The 21583-nt window shown below is 43.0% G+C and overlaps 1 protein-coding gene across 1 annotated transcript; it reads left to right on the forward strand.

Moving 5' to 3' along the window:
* The first annotated feature begins 434 nt into the window (after nt 1–434).
* TMEM55A (transmembrane protein 55A) lies at nt 435–20313 on the forward strand. Its single transcript, XM_006776621.2, has 6 exons — nt 435–780; nt 6841–6947; nt 7888–8011; nt 13255–13307; nt 18359–18449; nt 19319–20313. The coding sequence occupies exons 1-6, from the start codon at nt 601–603 to the stop codon at nt 19460–19462; spliced, it is 699 nt and encodes a 232-aa protein (XP_006776684.1). The 5' UTR covers nt 435–600; the 3' UTR covers nt 19463–20313.
* The last annotated feature ends 1270 nt before the right edge of the window (nt 20314–21583 follow it).

The following is a 21583-nucleotide window of genomic DNA, read 5'->3' on the forward strand; positions in this document are numbered from 1 at the left end:
TGTGCCTGGTGTTAATGGGAGCTCCTCCAGCCTCCTGCTCCCCTGGGCCCTGATGCGTCTCCTGCCCCCCTCCCCCCCCCAATGTGGCTGGTGCAGAACAGATGCTGTGATGTCGTGTGCTGCCTGCTTGGGGCGCTCAGACATCTCAGTGCCATGAACTGAGGCCGAGCCGCCACCTCCGCGGACAACGCTCAGCCACATCCGCTCCAGGACACACTGCGTGCAGCCCGTCTGCCCGCCCCTGCCCGACCTGGGGTTCGGCCCAGCCCAGCGCGCAGTCCTCCCCTCCACCCTCTCCCGGGCCGCAGGGATCTGACCGTGGATTTTATCCAGACTTTGCTTCATCCTGAGTCACTGTCCGGACCTGCCGGGCAGTTTGAAATCAGGTCCCCGTTATGGGTGCGGAGGGCAGTTGACATTTGGGGTATAGTTTTGAAAACAGGAACTGGGTCATTGGGGTAGACCTGGCAAGATGAATTGGGTTTTATCAGTCCCATATGTGTTTCTCCTCTGAAATGATGATAGATTGACTAGTTTTATGCATGTTACTAAAAGAAAAGGGGACCTTTTGACAGTTTACTATGCTCAAACCCAACATGTATGATTGACTCAGCGACTGGTATCTTTTTAGCAGAGCTGCCCCCTCCATACACCTCCATCTCCAGCCTGGATTCTGGGGGCATCCCAGTGATAAATTGTCGCGTGTGCCAATCGCTGATCAGCCTGGACAGCAAGCTCCACCAGCACGTGGTGAAGTGCACGGTCTGCAATGAGGCTACAGTAAGTGGAGTTTCCGCCAGTAAAAGCATCGATTGTTACCTGACCTCTTCTCCCTCAGGGAAGTACTTCCACAGTGTGACTTAAGCATAGGTACAGGCTGGACACAGAGATGGCACATCTCTTCATCATTGTTGTCTTCTCTCAGCTGTCTATTCCTCTTGAGCATACAAGGATCCTCCCAGTGTTTGTAGTTCACTTCATAGTGAAAATGTCAGGGCGAGTTTAAATATGTTCTTTGGCTCTTTACTTTTTAAAACGAGACTGACCATAGACAGTTATTTGTAACTAGAGCCCCGGTACACTAAATTTGTGCATGGAGGGGGTGGTGTCCCTCAGCCCAGCCTGCACCCTCTCCAATCTGGGATCCCTTGAGGGATGTCCGACTGCCCGTTTAGGCCCACTGGGATCGGGCCTAAACTGGCAGTTGGAAATCCCTCTCGCAATCTGGGACCGCTGGCTCCTAACCGCTCACCTGCCTGCCTGCCTGATTGCCCCTAACCACTCTGTTTGCCAGCCTGATTGGCCCCACTGCCCTCCCCTGCAGGCCTGGTTCCCCCCAACAGCCCTCGCCTGCAGGTCTGGTTGTTCCCAACTGCCCTCCTAACTGCCCTCTCCTATTGGCCTGGTTGCCTCCATCTGTCCTCCCCTGCAGGCCTGATTGCCCCCAACTGCCCTCCCCTGCAGGCCTGGTCCCCCACAACTGCCCTCCCTTGTAGGTCTGGGTACCCCCACCTGCCCTCCCCTGAAGGCCTGGTTGAGGATCTCACGATATTTATCGGCGGTCTCACCAGTCTTTTTGAGGGCCTTACTAAATTTATCAGCAGCTTCTAGACAGTTCTTGAGAGACCTTAAAAGTGTGGTTTTGAACTCTATATCCATCAGTTTGTTTCCTCCATTTCTGTCATTTGTGTCCTGTTTCTTTGTCTCCACATTTTTTTTGCTTTCTTGGTGCACCCCCTTGTGGTCTTTGTGCACAGTCTTTTTGTAGGTAAGCCTTGATTGTTGTAGGTAACACTGGAGGGGATTTGACCTCCAGGCCAATTGGCTGTGAGAAGGGTTTCAGCTTTTTAAAAATTAATTACTGTTACTATTGTTGTTGTTGTTATAACGTGTGTGTGTGTGTGTGTGTGTGTGTGTGTAATGCCGCAATCGGAATGCTGTAGACTGGAACTACTGGTTGCTATGATGCCCACTGCAGCCAGCAAACTGGCCTGATCAGGTGGGGGGGCCGGCCGGCCAACCCCCCACAGCCCTTTCCCCCTCGCTGGCCCTGCCCCTGATCACACCCACCACCCCAATAGGGGGGCAGGCCTGCCAGCCAACCTCCTGCACCCCCTCCCCAGCTGTGCCCAAATTTGTGCACTGGGCCTCTAGTTGTTTATAAGTTGCTTGGTATTTTATTCCATTAGCTTGATATTAATTTGGTGAAATGTCCAAAAAATTTGAAGGGCAAATTTCTTTTACTAAACTTTGGGAAAAGCAACTAAATTTTAACTAAAATTTTCAGTTTCAAGTAATAAATTTGTAAAGTGTATGTCAGTTAGATTTGGTATATTTCTGCTTTTGTGGCTAGTCTTTATTTTTAAAATTTCAATCTCTCTTAAAATCTGAAATTAAATTAATTTGTTTTATTTGTATTTTTTCCCTCTTTAGATAAGTATGAAAAAGGTCAGGCAGTGATTATTGTATCTCTAAAAACCATAAAGCATGGATGCTGGGCTTTATATGTTTTATTTAAAGTCATAAAATAAAGCCTTAAGTTACAAAGTGATTTTTCCATTGTAAATATTTTTTTCTATAAAGGACATCATTGGAATAACTTTATTGCATAGACTAGAGGCCCAGGGCACAAATTCGTGCATGGGCAGGGTCCCTCGAAGTGGCCTGTGTGGATCGGGACAAAACCCACAATTCAATGCCACCTGCAGCTCCTACCTGCTGCTCCCGCTCATCCTGGCCCCACTGCTCCTGCTGCGGGCTCACATCCAGTCAGTCCCATTCAGGAGAGGCTCACGTTGCCACAGCAGCAGCTCTCGCCAGCTATGAGCCCTGAATCTGGTGCCCTCCTGAGGGGAGGGGCCTGCGGGATTGGGATGAAACTGGTTCTCCAACATCCCCTGAGGGGTCCCGGATTGCAAGAGAGTGTAGGCCAGGCCAAGGGACCCCACCGGTGCACAACTGGGGCTAAGGAGGGAGCATAGGAGGGCTCCAGGGCGTGTCCAGCCCTGTCTTGCCCAGTCCTGATGGGGGCCCGATCAGGGCCGGCCAGCTGGGGAGGGACCGCAGGAGGGCTCCAGGGTGTGTCCGGCCCTTCTCGCTCAGTCCCAATTGGCCGGACCCCAGCAGCAAGCTAACCTAACCGGTTGGAGTGTCTGCCCCCTGGTGGTCAGTGCGTGTCATATGACTGGTTGACCAGTCAAATGTCTGCCCTCTGGTGGTCAATGTGCATCATAGTGAGTGGTTGAGCAGTCTTAGCATATCATTAGCATATTATGCTTTGGTTGTTTGAACAGTTGGCCAGTCACCAGGCACTTAGCATATTAGGCTTTTATTATATAGGTTAGATGACATCTATAAAGTCACCTGGTTGTTTAAGTTGAACACTTAGTAGTAAATTTCATTAGCATTAACCTCCTTAGTGCTCTTCGTGGGCTTGGCAAACAATACAAGTTGTTGGACATAAGCAGTAATTAAAAAACATCGACCAGTGCCTCAGAGGTCTCCTTGAATTTTGTATTCGTGGTTTTCGCTCCTATTCCTCTACTCCGTTGTTTTTGTTTGGAGAGAGGCAGCAGATTCTGCTCAGGGGCTGATTCCGTCTTTGCCAGCAGTTGGTTTATCCAGGTCTGCCATGGGGACTGGAATGATTTCGCAAGCCAGCAGCACACGCGACAATACCTTTTAAGAAGCCAGTACAGAAACAGCACAGTCCACACGACGACAGGGTAACTCAAAGCTGTTCCAGGCAGGGGAGACAAAGGATAAAGTCCCAATGTAACGGAGGTGGGTGGGCCTCTGCATGGGAGCTGGGGACCAGGAGCCACGCCCTGACTTCCAGCTGCGCTCCCACCTCAGCCCCTGCTTGCTGAGTCCTGCTGCAGGGAACCGGTGCTGGGCGAGCTGCCTGGCTGCTCCGACGCTGTCACTCCGCGGCTGGGCAGGGCTTAGGGCCACTGCCCACCCAGGGTCACCTTGGCCACGCGGGAGAAATGTCTCCCGATGTTCCCAGGGCTGTTCAGGTCAGCAAAGGGTGCCTTGCCCAGCCCAAACTCTCCAGCACTCTTCACAGCCTCAGAAGTCAGCCTGCAGGTCCCCCGGCCTTGGTTGCTGCTCCCCCTGGTCCTGCGGATACGTCCTCAGCTGGGCCCACAGAGGAGATGATGACGTCCTGACACAACTTTACTTCTAAAAACAACCTTTTGGCCTGTGTCATAAACAAGGGCATTTAAACAACTTCAAATCATAAGCAGGTGGATTTGAAATCATATTAAACTAAATAGACAACACACCATCCATAAAACCTTCTGTTTTTAAATAAATAGAAAAAGAGGAGTTTTAAAATTTTACACTTGCACTTGGACGTCAACAGAACAGGCTGGGCCAGTACGGAAACAGCACAGTCCAAACAGGACCTCCAAGTCCCTGTGCATTTAGCCACACCGTCAGCCTGACTGCTTAGAGGGCTGCGCTCACACAGCAGCAGGAGGTTTGACTATAATAAATTATTTCTGGACATAAAGCAAGTTGTGCTGAAATTTATATATCATTACTAGCCCTCTTATATAAGAATGCAAATAATTGTGAATATTTCAGAGAAAATGCATAGTATCCAATCAGATAGTCTTGTGTGGAATCAGTAACATTACAGGGAAGGAAGAAAAGTCTTTGAGGAGTGCTTTAGTATAAGACTTGCTAATGTTCATGTAATTTGTTCTTAAATTTGTGAAATGAGGAGGTGCTAGGCAACTGGATACTTCTCTGGAGAAGAAATTCTAGATAGAAAAAAAGAAGATAGGATGGACCAGGGCTCAACAGAACGGCGCAGGTTTACGATGAATCATTCTCGGGTCAACCACCTCTGAGAGGAACCTGATGCTCCTCTGGAGATGAAAAAACAACCCTCACAACAACAACACAGAGCAAGGCTAACACATGCCCTTTTTATGTCAGGAGATAGAATTGGAAAGGGACATAGGAGGGTGTGTGTGTGTGTGTGAATATGGATACATTTTAGGTAGTATAGTAATACATTCTGGATGTTTGTGAATTTTAAATATTCAGATTTTCTATATAATGTTTAATAAATTATAGGTAGCTTATTGCTAACTTTTATATATTTCTACCAAGATTATTTACTTAAGTTTTTTAAAATCTTTTTTTGTTGATTTGAGAGAGAGAGAAACATCAATTTGTCGTTCCACTGATTCTTGTTCATGCCCTGACCAGGGACCAAATCCACAACTTTGGCGCCTCAGGATGGTACTCTGACCAACTGAGCACTGGACCAGAGCTGGAAGTCTTTAAAATCAGGTGTAGACTTACAGAAAAGTTATAACAACAATAGTAGGTGGTACAGAAAGTGCTCATAGCTTCTTCATGCACAGCCCTCACATATTAACATCTTGTCACATCAGCTTTCTCTTTCTAAATAAATTATCATTTTGTATGATATTTTAAGGTAATTGCAGTCATGATGCTTAACTACTGATAAACATTTTAGTGTGAATTTCTTTAAAAATAAGACATTCAGCCCAGCTGGCATGGCTCAGTGTTTGAGCACTGCCCCATGAGTGAAGAGGTCACTGATTCTATTCCTGGTCAGGGCACATGCCCAGGTTGCAGGCTTGATCCTCAGGAACGGTAATGCAGGAGGCGGCCTCTCATTCTCTAGTCAATAAAAACACATAAAAATAATAATAAAAATAATACATTCACTTATACAATTACAGTACAATTATCAGATGCAAGAAATTAACATACTATTATCTAATTTTTGACCTAGTTCATGTTTGTCCAGTTATTCCGTTAAAAATAAAAATCTGGTCCAAAAGTCAATATAGAATTACATGTTGCACTTGGTTATCATGTTTCTTTAATCTTCCTTTATCTGAAATTTGGTTTTGCTTTGTCCTTTATTGCCTGGACATTTTTGAAGAGTACAGGCAAGATACTTTGTGAGACATTCCTGAATTTGGGTTTCTCTGATGTTCCCTATGGTTAGATTCAGGTCACACATTTCAAGCTATTGTGGCCAGGAGTGATATTCTCCTTTCAGTGCATCATGCTAGTATTGAAGCTTTTAAACTGATTATGAAATTAAAGAAAATAAAAGAATCGTTAGCATTAGAGCTATTATAAGTTTTTATAAGTTAAAAAGGTATCATAAACTTAATCCTTCTGCCTGGCCAGCATGGCTCAGTGGTTGAGCGTCAACCTATGAACCAGGAGGTCATGGTTCGATTCCTGGTCAGGGCACATGCCCAGGTTGTGGGCTCTATTCCCAGTACAGAGTGTGTAGGAGGCAGCCCATCATGATTCTCTCTCATCCTTGATGTTTCTATCTTTCTCTTCCTCTCCCTTCCTCTCTGAAATTAATAAAAATATATTTTTTAAATGAATCACTTCTGCTATTCTAGTGAGTAAAGTTTAGGAAAAGTTCACATTTGTCAGCACACACTCCTCTGTGCCCACTGTTCTGAGTAAACCTGCTCTTCCCCTGGACAGGTGCGCGAGCCCCAAGAATGCTTGCACCTGCCAGACAGTCAGAGGACCTTGTCCTGTGAACGGGTGCATTAAACATTCCTCTCATATTAAAGACCCTTAAAGGCTAATTTGGAAATATTTCCGTCATTATCAACTCTCTACAGCCTCCAAATTTCATGGAGTGCTTGCCAAGAGTAGACTATTTAAAAGCATTTATGATGCACTTGTCCTTAAACTGTAATTTGATACCATTAGCCTTCGTTTTCAAAGAATTAATGCTTTTTGTATACACAGACAAGCTTTGTCAGCCTGCACTTTGGTTAATTTGCCGTGTTTGTATTTCCTTCTCTTGTCCAGCCAATCAGAAACCCCCCGGCAGGGAAGAAGTATGTTAGATGCCCTTGCAATTGTCTCCTCGTTTGTAAGGACACATCTCGGCGAATAGGCTGCCCGAGACCCAACTGGTAAGAGATGAAGATTCATTCATTCTTTCATTCATTCATTCATTCATTCATTCATTCATTCAACAAGTATTTATTAAAGGCACATATGTGCCAGGCATTGTTCTAAACAAAGTCTGTGTCCTCATGGTCAGTATAGGACCTGGATTATTTTTCTTTGTGAAAGGAATGATATAGTTTGAAATTAATGGTCACAGGCATTTGCAAGATACAATATTCCTGAATGAGCAATGGAAGTTTTCCTGACGTACTTAATGCACTATAATAAGTCAGTTACTTGTGAAACTTACATATTTAAAAACAACAAATCAGTTTGCCTTTTATCTAATTCTTCTTCATATAGAGGTGCTTGTTCTAAATGCCGTTGGGTGCCTGCCTTGGGTGCACTAACCTTTGCAGGGCACATTCTGTACAATACGTTCTGGAGTTATGTGCAAATGCCACCATGGATGTGCCCAGGTTGTAGAATGCCAAGACCTGGACTGTTTTTTCCTATGGTTTCTGCCTTTGGACCAGTGCATCATGCACAGCCCTCCCTGGAAGGAAAGTAGCTGCCGCTTCCCTTTCAGTCTGACTAGGCAGATGCTAGGGAGCCAGGAGTGCAGGCAGGAGTGGTGTGACAGCAGCGGAGGCTGGGGCCCGCTCCTGGCAGATGCAGGGTGTTTTACTGTGTTTAGTATTTAGTGTTTGGCCACACTCAAGCTGTCTTCCTAGATAAGGAATAATAACTTTCTGATTTGAACCTAGAACAGCAGTTAAATCATTCCCAAGTTTTTTTTAATTGGAAATGGTAGTTAAATAGTTCCTAAGTGTTTTTTTCTCTGTGATTTTGACTCCAGAGTTGGGCTTATTAACTTAATTTTTAAACAATTAATAGAATCTGTTTTCATTGCTGTCCTCCCAGCTCATTGGTGGGCTAATGAAGCAGTTCCTCTCCCTGCAGCAGGCGCATCGTTAACCTGGGCCCAGTGATGCTCATTTCTGAAGAGCAGCCAGCTCAACCTGCAGTGCCAACCCAACCAGAAGGTGCCCGGGTGGCGTGCGGGCACTGCGGGAACACCTTCCTGGTGAGTGGCCAACACGTCTAAGTGACCTCACCTCTCAGTACTGATCGTGGCCACATGGATCTGGCCGCCACTCATGGTCAGCGGTTCTGTCCAGTGGACTGACCAGAAGACTTCAGTGGAGCCTTTTTAAGAAAGTCAGGTACTCGGAAGTGCAGCCAGAGTGCGCGGCAGCTGCTGTGAGTCAGGCATGCGGTGCACCTCTCTTGGTTTATTTGCCAAAAAGCCCTCTCCAGGGAAGCTCCTGGGAACCCCGTGGCCTGGTGAGGGGCAGAGTCTCCCCATCCTCACCTTCTCAGTGGAGCACAAAGTGCAGGTTTATAGATTCAGAAAAAATCTTATTAGGATTTGTCAGAGATTTTCTTATTTAAAAAGATAAACTTGAAGTAAAGTGGATGAACTCTGGTATCTGTAATTAGATAAAGCATTGGGTAAAAACTTAGAAGGCATAAGTAACTACATATGACCAAAAGTTAGTTACTACTTTTACCTTTAACCTTAAGTTTGACATTTACAGGTTAATTTCATGACTCACGGTGTCAGGTGTGACTCACAGCCCCTGGAAGCATGACGTTCCTAGGGAGCCTGCGTGGGAAGGAGCCCTCCTGAGGGCAAGGGGCAGGCCCTGGGGGGCAGTTTCTATAAACAAAACCAGTCATAAGAGTGACAGAGCTTAAGATTTGTTTTATTTCTTCCAGTTTTTATTTTAGTGAAGTAACTTGTGCACATAATTCCAAATGTCAACTAGGAATAGAAAGCTCTATGGGAAAACAGCGGTCGCCTCTTATCTAACGCACCCACTGCCAACCCCAGGACTTCGTCTCTTCCAGCTGCTCTGCTGACATTGACTTTCTGGGGTTAAATTGTTTGCTTATCCTTTTTCTTTTTGATGAAACAATTTTAGATATTACCTGCCTGCCCCATTCATATCCTTCTCTCATTCCATTCTCCCAGGAGAGTTATAATATTTTATTCAATTAATACTTAGTGTTTACATATTTTTATCATTAGGTAAATGGTATTCACAGCTGAGCCAAGTAATGTGCTATATTCCTCTCCTGTACGGCTTCCACATTTTTCTTGGATTTGTTCATTTTCCCACCCCCTCTGGAATCTACTTTTCTAAGTACAGATCATTAGTTCTTCCCGTATTCTTTCACAGAGCTGCAGCACGCCTATCCCTCCAGGAGACGCAGCAGGGATCCTGCCTCTCAGCTGTCACCCAGCTTCCCTGCACAGGATCTTGTAGTCCCTGGCACTGTTTCCCATGTGGGGTCCTGGGTTTATTCCTTCTGCTGGAGCACTTCCTCTCAGCTTTTAGAGAAAGGATGTGGAAAAATAAATTTGAGCCCTTTCATTTTTTAAACAGCTTTAATCTAATTTCACATTCACTTTATAATTTGTTCAGATGTAGAATTACAGTTTGACATTTTTTCCTCTCAAGATGTTCAAGGGTTTGCCCCTCTGGTGAGAAAGTTCAATGCTGTCGGACTCCTGACCCTTTCTCTGTGACCTTTCTCCTTGTGATATTCCTCTTTCCTCTCCCATGTTGCCTAGGGCTCTGAATGGCATTCAGATGTGCTGTGGGAGCGGTGGGGGAGTGGGCAAGCTCTTGGTTCTCAGTAGTCTCTCCTGGTCCCCTCTGCTGGCTTTGTTCCCTTTCTCTATGAAAGATCACTTTCTTTCTCTCTGAAACATTCTCTTCCCCTTTGGCTTCTTCTTTTCCTTAGTGGGAAATGGCTCTAACTATATCTTCTAACTTTAATTCAAAACTTTTGTTTCAGATGATCTAACTTAACTTTTAATTCCCAAGAGTTTCCCCGTGTTCTCTGATTATTTTTTTAAATATATTTTATTGATTTTTTACAGAGAGGAAGGGAGAGAGATAGAGAGTTAGAAACATCGATGAGAGAGAAACATCGATCAGCTGCCTCCTGCACATCTCCTACTGGGGATGTGCCCGCAACTCAGGTACATGCCCTTGACCGGAATCGAACCTGGGACCTTTCAGTCCACAGGCCGATGCTCTATCCACTGAGCCAAACCGGTTTTGGTTCTCTCATTAATTTTTCATTTTTTATAAAGAGCTTTCTCTTCTTTATAGCAACTTTCTGCAGCTCTTATTTTTTTCTGAGGCATGTTCTTTTTTATGCCTTATTCTGTTTTCTACCTATTTTTCTATCTGTTTTTCTTTTGTGATAGAGGTTTTACTGAAAAGTTTATTTGACAGCAAATCCCTGATTGGGATCTCTATGCATGCAGCAGGCATTCAACTTTTTCTCCTTCTTTCTCCTCCCGCCACCTCACCCCCCACCCCGGCCACACACACCCACACCCACACACACACACACACACACTCCTTACCTTCCTCTCCTTCTTCTCTCCTTTTGAAGAACTGTCAACTCTGAGTGTCAATGAGTTTTTTTTATGGTAAGTTTCTCCGGGAACAATCCCAGATCTCTTGTGAGGACTCTTTCTAGGATCTGAGAAAGGTAGTGGGTGAAGGTCTCACCCACTACTCAGAAGGCAGAATGGAACCTGTGCCTGCTTCTAGAGCGCTGTCTTATTCTTCCCCTGATCAGCCTAGTGTTCCTCAACTCACAAACCTCTTTTCAGAATGAATTCTCTTCTCTCAAATGTGTTGGGGAAGGAGAGGATCCTGACTTTGTGGTGTGAAGGGAATTTATAACCCATATTCCTACTTTACCGCCACCCTCACCACCCAGGGGAAGCCCTGGTGGCCCCTCACCACTGCTCCGGCCCTGTGGGCCACGTGCTTCACACACAGGCCCTTGCAGACGGCCACACCCTCACTGACTGAGTCAGTTGCCAAGTCTACCTCAGTTTCCAGTGTCCCAGTTCCCGTCTGATTCTCTTTGTCTTTGTGGTCTTCTACAGTTTTAAATTCATTCACTATCATTTTAGTTAGGTTTGGGCAAGGAAATGGAAATGCATGCATTTATCCAATTTATTACATTTAGCAAGAATTGTTATGCTTTTCTGACTTAGTAGGATAAATCTTTTTTCTTGCTTTTATATTCTATTGATTAAATCAGTGACAAAGTGCATAAATTAGAGGATATACTAGGTAAGTTAGAGCAGGGGTCCTCAAACTACGGTCCGCAAGCCACATGCAGCCCGCCGAAAACATTTATCCGGCCCGCGGGGTGTTTTTGTCGCCGCTGCCTGTCCTGCTTAGCAGCCGACTCATCCCTGGCCCGCAGTGCGCATGTGTGGAAAGTCTGAGGGACAGTGAACTGGCCCCCTGTTTAAAAAGTTTGAGGAACTCTGAGTTAGAGGATATACTTGGTGAGAGTAGTTAACAAATTTCTTTTAAAAATCATTACCTATTAATTTATAATAGAGTGATATACTCTGTAGGTATGGATACATTTAGTACTTTGACTACATTAAATATATTTATCTTTTTTGTCTTTTTTTAATCCTCACCCAAGGATATGTTTTTATTGATTTTTTTTTTTTTTTTAGAGAAAAAGGAAGGGAGAGGGAAAGAAAGAGAGAGAAACACCCATCAGTTACTTCCTGTATGAGGAATTGAACCCACAGCCTTCTGATGTACAGGACAGTGCTCCAACCAACTAAGCCACATCAGCCAGGGCTACCTTCTTCTTTCTTATATGTAAATAAATCATATTTTGAAATACCATTTTAAAATCTTCAAAAGAGGTTTATTTTTCACTTCAGTGAGCTCCTCTCATAAGTACCTTGAATTTTGCCCAGTTCTGTTTTGTATTCCAAATCCTTGTCATGGTAGCCACATTATAAGTAAGTTTATTTTATTTGTCCAAAAATCTATATTGAATGAGTTTCTGGCACAGGCTAAGTGCTGGGGAGGCAGGAAGGCACACTTGCTGCCCTCATGGGCTTTTCTAATTGAATAGGAGGAGAAAGACAATTAAAACATGAAATATTAAAATGTTTATATTTAATTTTTTAAAATCATCTAGTAGTGAATTCTAGAGAATAATCCAAATTGAGAAGTTACCTAGATATGTTTGTGACATGATTTTTATTACTTTAAAAAAAGTGTAAGCATGAGATATTTTCCTTTGAGATGGAAATCACTAAGTAATATGAAAGTCAAAGACTAACTTGTAAAGCTCTTTCATACTTAATATTTATTGCAGGCAAGTGGACCATATTAGCATATCAGCATGGTCATTATGATTATAAACTTTAATTTTTTTTAGCAGGAAAGGGTGTTTGGGGTTAGTATATTGTATTTGAAGATGATTTCAACATTCCTGAAGAACACAGTGTTTGGTGACTGGGGAATGCAGGCTGTACCGATAGGAGGGCTGTTGCTTCAATTTCAGATTAATGAGAGATGCTCTGTGTATGAAGAATGAACAGGCTGCGAAGTTTTTAATTCTGACACGAGGACTTCGCATTATTATTTTTATTATTATGCTGATCATGATCAGTCATATCCTTTGTACTACATTCTTTGCCCTTCCAGCTTTAACTATCAGGATAATTCATTTGCTTATTCGCTACCTTGTTTTCCCCTAAACCCGTGGTCGGCAAACTGCGGCTCGCGGGCCACATGTGGCTCTTTGGCCCCTTGAGTGTGGCTCTTCCTAAGCCTTAGGAGTACCCTAATTAAGTTAATAACAATGTACCTACCTATATAGTCTAAGTTTAAAACATTTGGCTCTCAAAAGAAATTTCAATCGTTGTACTGTTGATATTTGGCTCTGTTGACTAATGAGTTTGCCGACCACTGCCCTAGACACTACAAGGCCTGAAATCAATTGAGACAAGTTACAAATTTCACAGCATTGAAAATATTTAGTTTAGTCTATTTACTTTGTGAGTTTCCCACATTAATAGAATAAATAGATGCATTTCAGTAATGAATCTATATGTATTTAAAAGGCAAGTCCTCAAGATTTAAAGGAAAGAAAACTTTGAAGGTACATGAAATGTTTGTATTCTTTTGGAGTGAATGAGACATAAATCTAAAAGAAATGACCCTAATCACAGCAGTGCACTCAACTTCCTTTTAGAGCAACCCCACTTGCGTCAGACCCTTGGGAAAGTCATGGGAACTGTTTCAGATGGGAATCCCGAGTTTCCTTCAGGCAGAGGGAGGGGGTGGGGAAGGTAGTTGCCTTGGCTGTGATCCTGGGTGACGTTTGAGCTAAAAAAAAAACCACACCTTATCAGATTGGATGGTCTTCAGTTGTTTTTCTTTTCAAGCCCTCTCTTTATTTATTTTACAGTGGATGGAATTGAGGTTCAACACTCTGGCGAAATGTCCACACTGCAAAAAAATGTAAGTTCCCCACCATTGGACATGCTCTGGGAAGTACGTGTGAACAAGTTAAAGATTTCAGAATTCTCACTTAATTAGATTTTGATCTTAAGACATGCCATGAAATGAATGAATGCATAATATATTTATACTTTTCAATACAAAAAGGAAATCTTTAAGCCCTTTAATATTTCATTTTAAAATTTAAATGATTAGGCTTAATATCACTCTCTGAAAGGAAATAAGTTTCTAAAATTATCCATAACTTAGTGAGCATTTGCATATGTCCTAAGAGGTTATAATCTATTATAAATAATCTAAAATTTATATTCAAATGGGCTAGATTTAGGAGAAAAGGTACTTGCTAGCTATTCTTTATATCAGCAAGGAAAAATAGGAGATATATATATGTGTATTTTGATTTCAGAGAGGAAAGAAGAGGGAGAAGGAGAGAGTGATAGAAACGTCAATGATGAGAGATATAGGCTGCCTCCTGCATGCCCCCTACTGGGGGTTAAGCCCACAACCCAGGCATGTGCTCTGACTGGGACTCAAACGTGACCTCCTGGTTCATAGGTCAACACTCAAACCACTGAGCCTTGCCTGCAGGGTGAAGATATATATTTATTATTAATAGTATTTTTAAACCTCACCCAAGGAGTGAGGATATTTTTTCCACAGATTTCAGTGAGAGTGGAAGGGAAGGGGTTAGTGGAGGATAAGAGAGAGAAGGAGGGGTAGAGAGAGGGGGGGGGAGAGAGAAACATCAATATAAGAGACACACCAATTGGTTGCCTGCTACAGGTGCTCCAACCTGGGGGGGGGGGGGGGGGGGGGAACAGAGCTGAGCCCCACGCCCACCCAGGCACATGCCTTTGACCAGGAATCAAACCTGAGACCCTATGGTAAGCAGGCCAACACTCCAACCGCTGAGGCACACCGGCCAGGGCTAGAAGATATTTTTATTAAATATACTAGAGGCCTGTGCATGAAATTTGTGCACAGGAGGGGGGTGCTCCTTAGCCTGGCCTGCACCCTCTCTAATACGGGACCCCTCAGGGGATGTCAGACTGCCAGTTTAGGCCTAATCCCTGCGAGATTGGGCCTAAACCAGCAATCAGACATCCCTCTTGCAATCCAGGACTGCTGGCTCCTAACTGCTTGCCTACCTACTGGCCTGATCCCCCTAACTGCTCTCCCCTGCTGGCCTGATCACCCCTAACTGCCTCTGCCTTGGCCCTGCCACCATAGCTTTGTCCAGAAGGATGTCTGGTCTAATTAGCATATTACCCTTTTATTAGTCTAGACAGAGGTGCACGGCTGGGAGCTGGCTCGTCTGCCCTGAAGGGGGTCCCAGATCAGGGTGGGGGTCCCCTTGGGGGCAGTGCCAGCCTGGGCTAAGGGCTGGGGCAGTTTGCAGGCCGGCCACACCCCCATCAGGGTAGGGGGTGTCTCTGTTGGGGGTGGAAGCAGCCTGAGCAAGGGGCTGAGGGCCATTTGCAGGCTGGCCATGCCCCCATCAGGATGAGGGTCCCCTCTGTGGGGCGTCGATGGCCTGGGTGAGGGGCTGAGGGCTGTTTGCAGGCTGGCCACACCCCCTTTGGGGTTGGGCTCCCCACTGGGGGGCATGGCCAGCCTGGGTGAGGGGCTGAGGGTTGTTTGGGGGTGGGCTGACGCTCTATCCACTGAGCCAAACCAGTCCGGGCAATTAGTATAGATTTTATGGCACCTGTATTGGGAGTCCCCAAATCACCTCAAGATTCCATTTAGTCCCCTGAGAAAATCCCCAAGATTTTCTCAGGGGACTAATAGGAATTACTATTATATGTTTATACTCACAGCTATGATTTATTAGTGTGAGAGTATACAAAACAAACTAGCACAGAAAAAGGTGCATGGGCCAAAGTCTGGAGCAGCGGTTCTCAACCTGTGGGTCGTGACCCCTTTGGCAGTCGAACAACCCTTTCATAGGGGTCACCTAAGACCATCCTGCATATCAGATAATTACAATTCATAACAGTAGCAACATTACAGTTGTGAAGTAGAAACGAGAATAATTTTATGGTTGGGTCACAACATGAGGAACTATGTTTAAAGGGCCAGAAGGTTGAGAACCACTGGTCTGGAGGAAAGAGAAGCAAGTCTCCAGGAGCTCCCGCCCAGGAGAGGCGCACAGGACCCTCCCTTCCTCCAGTCGCACATCCGTGCTACCTCCCAGAGGCTCAGTGCAGACTCCGGGCCGAGGTCCTTGTTGGAGCAGGTCCCACAGGCACCTGCTGAAAAGCACAAACATAAGCTCTAGAATCCCAGCAGGAAAGCAGGTGTTCAGCACTACCACATTGACTGCACAGTTAGGCATGGTAAGTCGGCAAGCCACCTAGTTAGTTAGGTAATGTGAGATCTCTCCAGAACTTTCGAAGACCGCAGCCTCTGGACTGCTGCATTAACAACATGCTGCATAGCATCTATGCTGGTAATAAAATTTTAATTTAAAAGTTATTATTCTCCACATATGTGTATGTGAATTATAACTTAAGCTAAGGAAATTAAACTAGAATGTTTTGACAATTCAGTGTTGAAAATTAAAAATAGGAGTTCACAGTTTAATCTGTGTGATAGTTAGTATGATATAAATACCTTATCTGTTTTAATACAGAAATCCTAAGAATTATTTCTAGGAAAAATGAATTAAAAACTGAGAAGTAGGGTATATATAACAAAATATTTCCCTTTATCTCTGCTAAAAGTGACCCCAACTAAATATAGCTCTAAGACGACAACTCTTTACAGCATATTTCTAGCTTCAAAGAAACTAATATTTTCCTTTTTATTTTTGTGAAATTAATCATCTGAATACATAACTTCTTTGCATCCAGTAGAAGTCTGTACACAAAGAAGCAAAGTGAATAACTCCCAATAATTACACTAAAAATATATATATACTCGAGGGACACTTCCAGACACACACATAAGTATGTGACTATGCCTGTGCAGTAGCTGTATTTTTACAAAAACGAAGAAAATTAAATTGCAGGCATCTTCACCGAGCATAAGAAACTGAATTAAAAATTTCTATAGGAAATAAAGAGAACCCAAGCCTGCCTGTGGGTGGCAGCCCCTGTGCTCAGGACTGGGCGGCCCTTTAGAGGACCAGCTGTGGTCTGTCCCATGACCAGGAGTTATCATCCTCATGTTACAGGGGAGGAACTTTAGGAGGCTCCAGATACAGCTGGCTGCTTCTGCTTGCTTAAGTAATTTAGGACAGCAGCAGTATTTTGCAAGTGATAAAGACGTATTGAATACCTAGTACTCTGGGATTAGTTAGAACATCACAAGACAGTGTATTAACGTGAAGAACTTGTATCAGTTAGTTAAGGAACAACTTACATAGAAATTCACATGGGATAAGTCCACTGATGTGGCACTGTGAGGAACGAACACTGGCAGAACTGGGTCACATGCGCACCCCCACTCCCGCCCTGCAGCACTCTCAGTCGCAGCTGATTTCTTTCTCTTTGAATTTTTTCTTCATAACAAATGATGAGTCATGTGTTGACGTAAGATTTTGAGTGAAAATTTTATTTCCTTAAACACAAATAACAAGTACCCTAAAGTTACTCCTAAGGTGGAGAAGTTACTTATTACTATGAACCTGTCAGAGGACGCGGGGGGAGGGGGTGGTGCCCGACTCCAGCACCCATGTCCTTCTCCTGTTGCTGGTGCCCCTCGTGCAGTTGCCACAGGCAGCCTGGTCCCAGCCAAGGGAGCCCTCGCGTTCTGAAATACAGGCTGGGTTCCATTTCCATGCATGTGTCATAATAGGCCTCAGACTAGCAGAAATGGTGATTTAATCCGTGATAATGATTATTAAGTATTAGAGGTCCAGTGCACAAAAATTTGTGCACTCAGTGGGGGGAGGGGGTCCCTCAGCCTGGCCTGTGCCCTCTCACAGACTGGGACCCCTCGGGGGATGACCACCTGCTGGCTTAGGCCTGCTCCCCGGGGGATTGGGCCTAAGATGGCAATCAGACATCCCTCTGGCAGCCCGGGAGCCCTTGGGGGATGTCCACTTGCCAGCAGGGAGCAGACCTAAGCTGCAGTCTGACATCCTTAGTGCTGCTGAGGAGGCAGGAGAGGCTCCCACCACCACCACTGTGCTGGCAGCCATTAGCCTGGCTTGTGGCTGAGCAGAGCTCCCCCTGTGGGAGCACACTGACCACCAGGGGGAAGCTCCTGCATTAAGCGTCTGCCCCCTGGTGGTCAGTGTGTGCCATAGTGCCCAGTCATTCCAAGTTGTTCTGTTGTTAGGGTCAGTTTGCATATTACCCTTTTATTATATAGGATAGAGGCGTGGTGCATGGGTGGGGGCCGGCTGGTTTGCCCTGAAGGGTGTCCCGGACCAGGGTGGGGCTCTGCCCACTTTCTACAAAATGTGAGGGAAAGTTGAAGTGCAATCTCATTACGTTTATGGACTGAGGGCTGGTTGCAGGCCCCTTCTTCAGTTGCCGGCCTGGGTGGCCAGGAAGCTTGGCTTTCTCCAACGCCAGGGGCAACCCATGCCTCCTGCCCTCTCCAGTTGGCTCTGTGGCCACCGCCATCTTTGTCCTGCTAATTTTCATATTCACTTCTGATTGGCTGGTAGACATCTCAAAGTGACAGTTCATTTACATATTTCTCTTTTATTAGTGTAGATGTTTCTCTCTCTCTCTCTCTCTCTCTCTCCTCCCTTCATCTGAGAAATCTATAAAAATATATATATTTTTTTAAAAGAAAATAGATTTTGTAATTGGAAGATCATTATTGACCACACTGTTTTTGTGTGGATATTTTCAATGACCAAGGCTTAAACTTTGTTTAAAGCCACAATAATATATCACATACTCACTAATTATGATTGTGATTCATGTTAGTCACTAAAAATGACATTTTTCTGTATGTCCTATCTCCCAAGTTGAAGAAATAAATAGAAGTGTGTATGTTACTGAAGTCACAGATGAGTACTCACAAGGATGGGATAAAGAGTGATTGATTATTAAATACTTAACGTTCTCTCTTGTTCTCATGATTTGCAGCTCCTCAGTGGGTTGTGCTCTTCCACGAAGACGCTGCTGTGCATACATTACCATTGGAATGATGTGCTTTTTCATTGGAGTTGGATTAACTGTGAGTATTACTTTCCTCTCAACTTTATCACAATTAAATGAAGAGCCTGCCTCCCTGGCATACCGGGGCCAGAACCTTCTGAAGGCCTATGGGCAATTGGGGAAGTTCAGTCCATGGACCTGTTTTAGTACCGCTCACCCACCCAAGGGAAATGGTATCTTGGGACCCCACTGAAGGTCCTTGGCACTGGGACTTTACTATCCATTTAAGGGAAGCCCATTTGTTTTCACTTAATGCCAGAACCAACCTGGCCATGGCCAGAGTCGAAGCAGCACTCAGTCAGCTATGGAGGTCTGCAAAACCCGTCTTCTCCTTGTTCAAGTGAAGCAGAGGTTGTTGTCATGTGAGTGGCTTGTCTTCAGAGGATGCTGAAGCTAAGCAGTTGGCATGGGGGTAACATGGGGAGAAGAAGGGCTGATCTGCTTTGTTGGCATTTACTTTCCACATATCACTCACCAGGTGAAATTATACAGATTAAGTTCTTTTTAGTAATAACATGTTTTAGTTGGGTTTGTTGTTGTTTTTTTTTTTTTGCTTACTTCATAGAATTTATAGATATAATAGCAGCATCTTAATAATTTTAACCTGTGAGTGATAATCAAAAGTATACAAACTCATTTTATAGAGATTTGTGGCCCCAAGAATATTGTTCAGAAAAATCATATGTGAACCAACACAAGTTCTCCAGTTGATTATTCAGGATGGTTTCTTTGTATTTTAGAGGTAATTCCAGTTTCATCCTTGGAGCGTGTCTGTGTAGCATCCATTTACTCTGCCACCATTTTTAATCTCCCAACACAAGTTATCTAAGTAGATAATATTTTTTTTAAGTTTCCAACCTTTTGTATTTATATTGCTTTCTATTTTAGGTTGGCACCCAAGATTTTGCAAGGCGATTTCATGCAACCTATGTTTTGTGGGCAATTGCTTATCTCTTAGGCTTGATCTGCCTTATCCGAGCGTGTTATTGGGGAGCCATAAAAGTGAGCTATCCAGAACACAGTTTTGCATAAGCTTGCTTATGAGCAAGTGAATCAGGTGAGAGTATCTAGCAGTTTTTGATAAGCTGCTCTGGACATCTTTAAATCCTTTATCCTCATGGATTCCATTCTGGTTTATGTATAAAGTTTCAAGACTTTGGGAGTCTTTTATGAACAAATGCTCATTGCACTACATTATATGCAAATGATAGTTTGTTTTGCTGCTAGGTTTTCAAGCTCTGAATAATAAAGCCGTGTCTTCATGTCCTTTTACATCTCTTAAACATGTTTTTGGATTTGCCACTAAGCATTAGATCACCTTTCATTTTTAAATAGTTATTCCATTACTTGCTGATCTGTGAGTATTACCAAGAAGTATTTATAAATGTTTCTATGTATACTTACATTTTAATTACCATATCAAAATTGCCTGCTTTAAAATCTAAGCAATATGCATTTTGCTTGAACTGCTTTAAGATCATAGTGACCTTATTCAGGAAAAGAATTGAGTGTACCTTCAAATACTTGACATTCTTGTCAGATAAAAACCATTTATAGATACTGTTTGCTTGTTTTTTGTTGTTTGTAGAAAGATACACTATTTTGGTAGTAATTTAAAATACAATAATGAAAATATTTATTTGTCCACAGTTAAAGATGATGCTGGATAAATGCATTTTTTTCCTCAGAGATTACAGGACTTTCGTCTTTTATTTTGTCTGTTGTTTTATTTGCCAATTATATAAGTTCTGGTCTAGATTTATGATTTTAATGTCATAAAATCATAAATGTATTTCTGTATGTATTTCTTTATAATGCCTGAAGCATTTTAAATAACATGTTATATAATAGTTAACCACTTAAACAAAGATATATGTACATTTGCTTGACGTCTTCTTCATTAAACATGATAAATGTTTCCTATTGGGATCATCAGGGACTATTTCTGTGTGAAGGGAGCCTGTGCATTTTATACTAGCTAATATGTTGAGATTAGAAGCAGTTATTCTTACCATTTTTCTCAAATATAGCTGTTCAAGTAATCAAAAATTTATTCATGAAAATAGATTACAGACAAAAAACAACAGTTTTCAAAGAATTCACTAGGATGAAAAAGAAATTGCTTAGTTGAAAAACAATGTTCTAAAGCCCTTAAAGCAGAATTTGAATGAGATGATCTGAGTGAATTAATTGGTTCTTCCAGGGACAAGAACAACATGTTATTTATGTTCCCGATTAGTACAAAATATGTGCTCATCAAACAATTTGGAAGAAAATACATGTATACTTGAAAGAGTAAATGATCTGTATTATAAAAGGTCAGTGGCCATAACGCTGTAACGCCATAATGACCAAACGACCAGTCACCAAGAGGTGCATTGATGGGTCTCACAGTGCTGTGGGTCTCGGTCTCATGGCATGGCAGGTCTTGGGTCCTGCGGCGGGTTTGGGATCTCGTGCAATTTTGCACGCTGGGCCTCTAGTAACTACATAAATGTGGTAGCTCAGGATTACATGTACCTTTGAAAGTACAGTAATAAAGATTATTGTTAAAAAACTACCTTGTTATATTCCATTTGTTAAAAAAATAAGATGTAATTTCCAAAATTGCCTTGAGATCTTATTCTGAATTTTTCATGTTTAAGAACATATATTTCTTTATATATAATATTCACTTATTTTTTCTAGTATCTTCATGGTTTCATTTTTAAAATGTAGATTTCATATCTATTTATAACATACTTGATGTAAGGTATGAAATAAGAATCTAAATTATTTCTTATCTTATTGGTTAACTAATTGTAATAGCATTATATATTAAATAATCCATTATTTTCCTATTCATTTGAAATCTCATTTGATTATATGGTGGGGCAAAGGTAGGTTTATAGTTGTTTGTATGGAAAATAATACACTGATTAATAAATAATAATACAAGAATAAATTCTGTGTTTCACTTTTTTGCTTGGTTCTGGACCACTGCAATAAAGTGAATATCACATTAAAGCAAGTAACTCAAATTTTTTGTTTTCCCAGGGTATATAAAAGTTTATGATCTATTATAGATATTAAATGCACAATACATTTTGTCTAATAAACAGTGTATAATAAACATACCTTAATTTAAAAATTCTTTATTGCTGTAAAATGCTG

The sequence above is a fragment of the Myotis davidii genome, unplaced genomic scaffold, assembly GCF_000327345.1.
Source record: "Myotis davidii unplaced genomic scaffold, ASM32734v1 scaffold3049, whole genome shotgun sequence".
Classification (NCBI taxonomy): Eukaryota; Metazoa; Chordata; class Mammalia; order Chiroptera; family Vespertilionidae; genus Myotis; species Myotis davidii.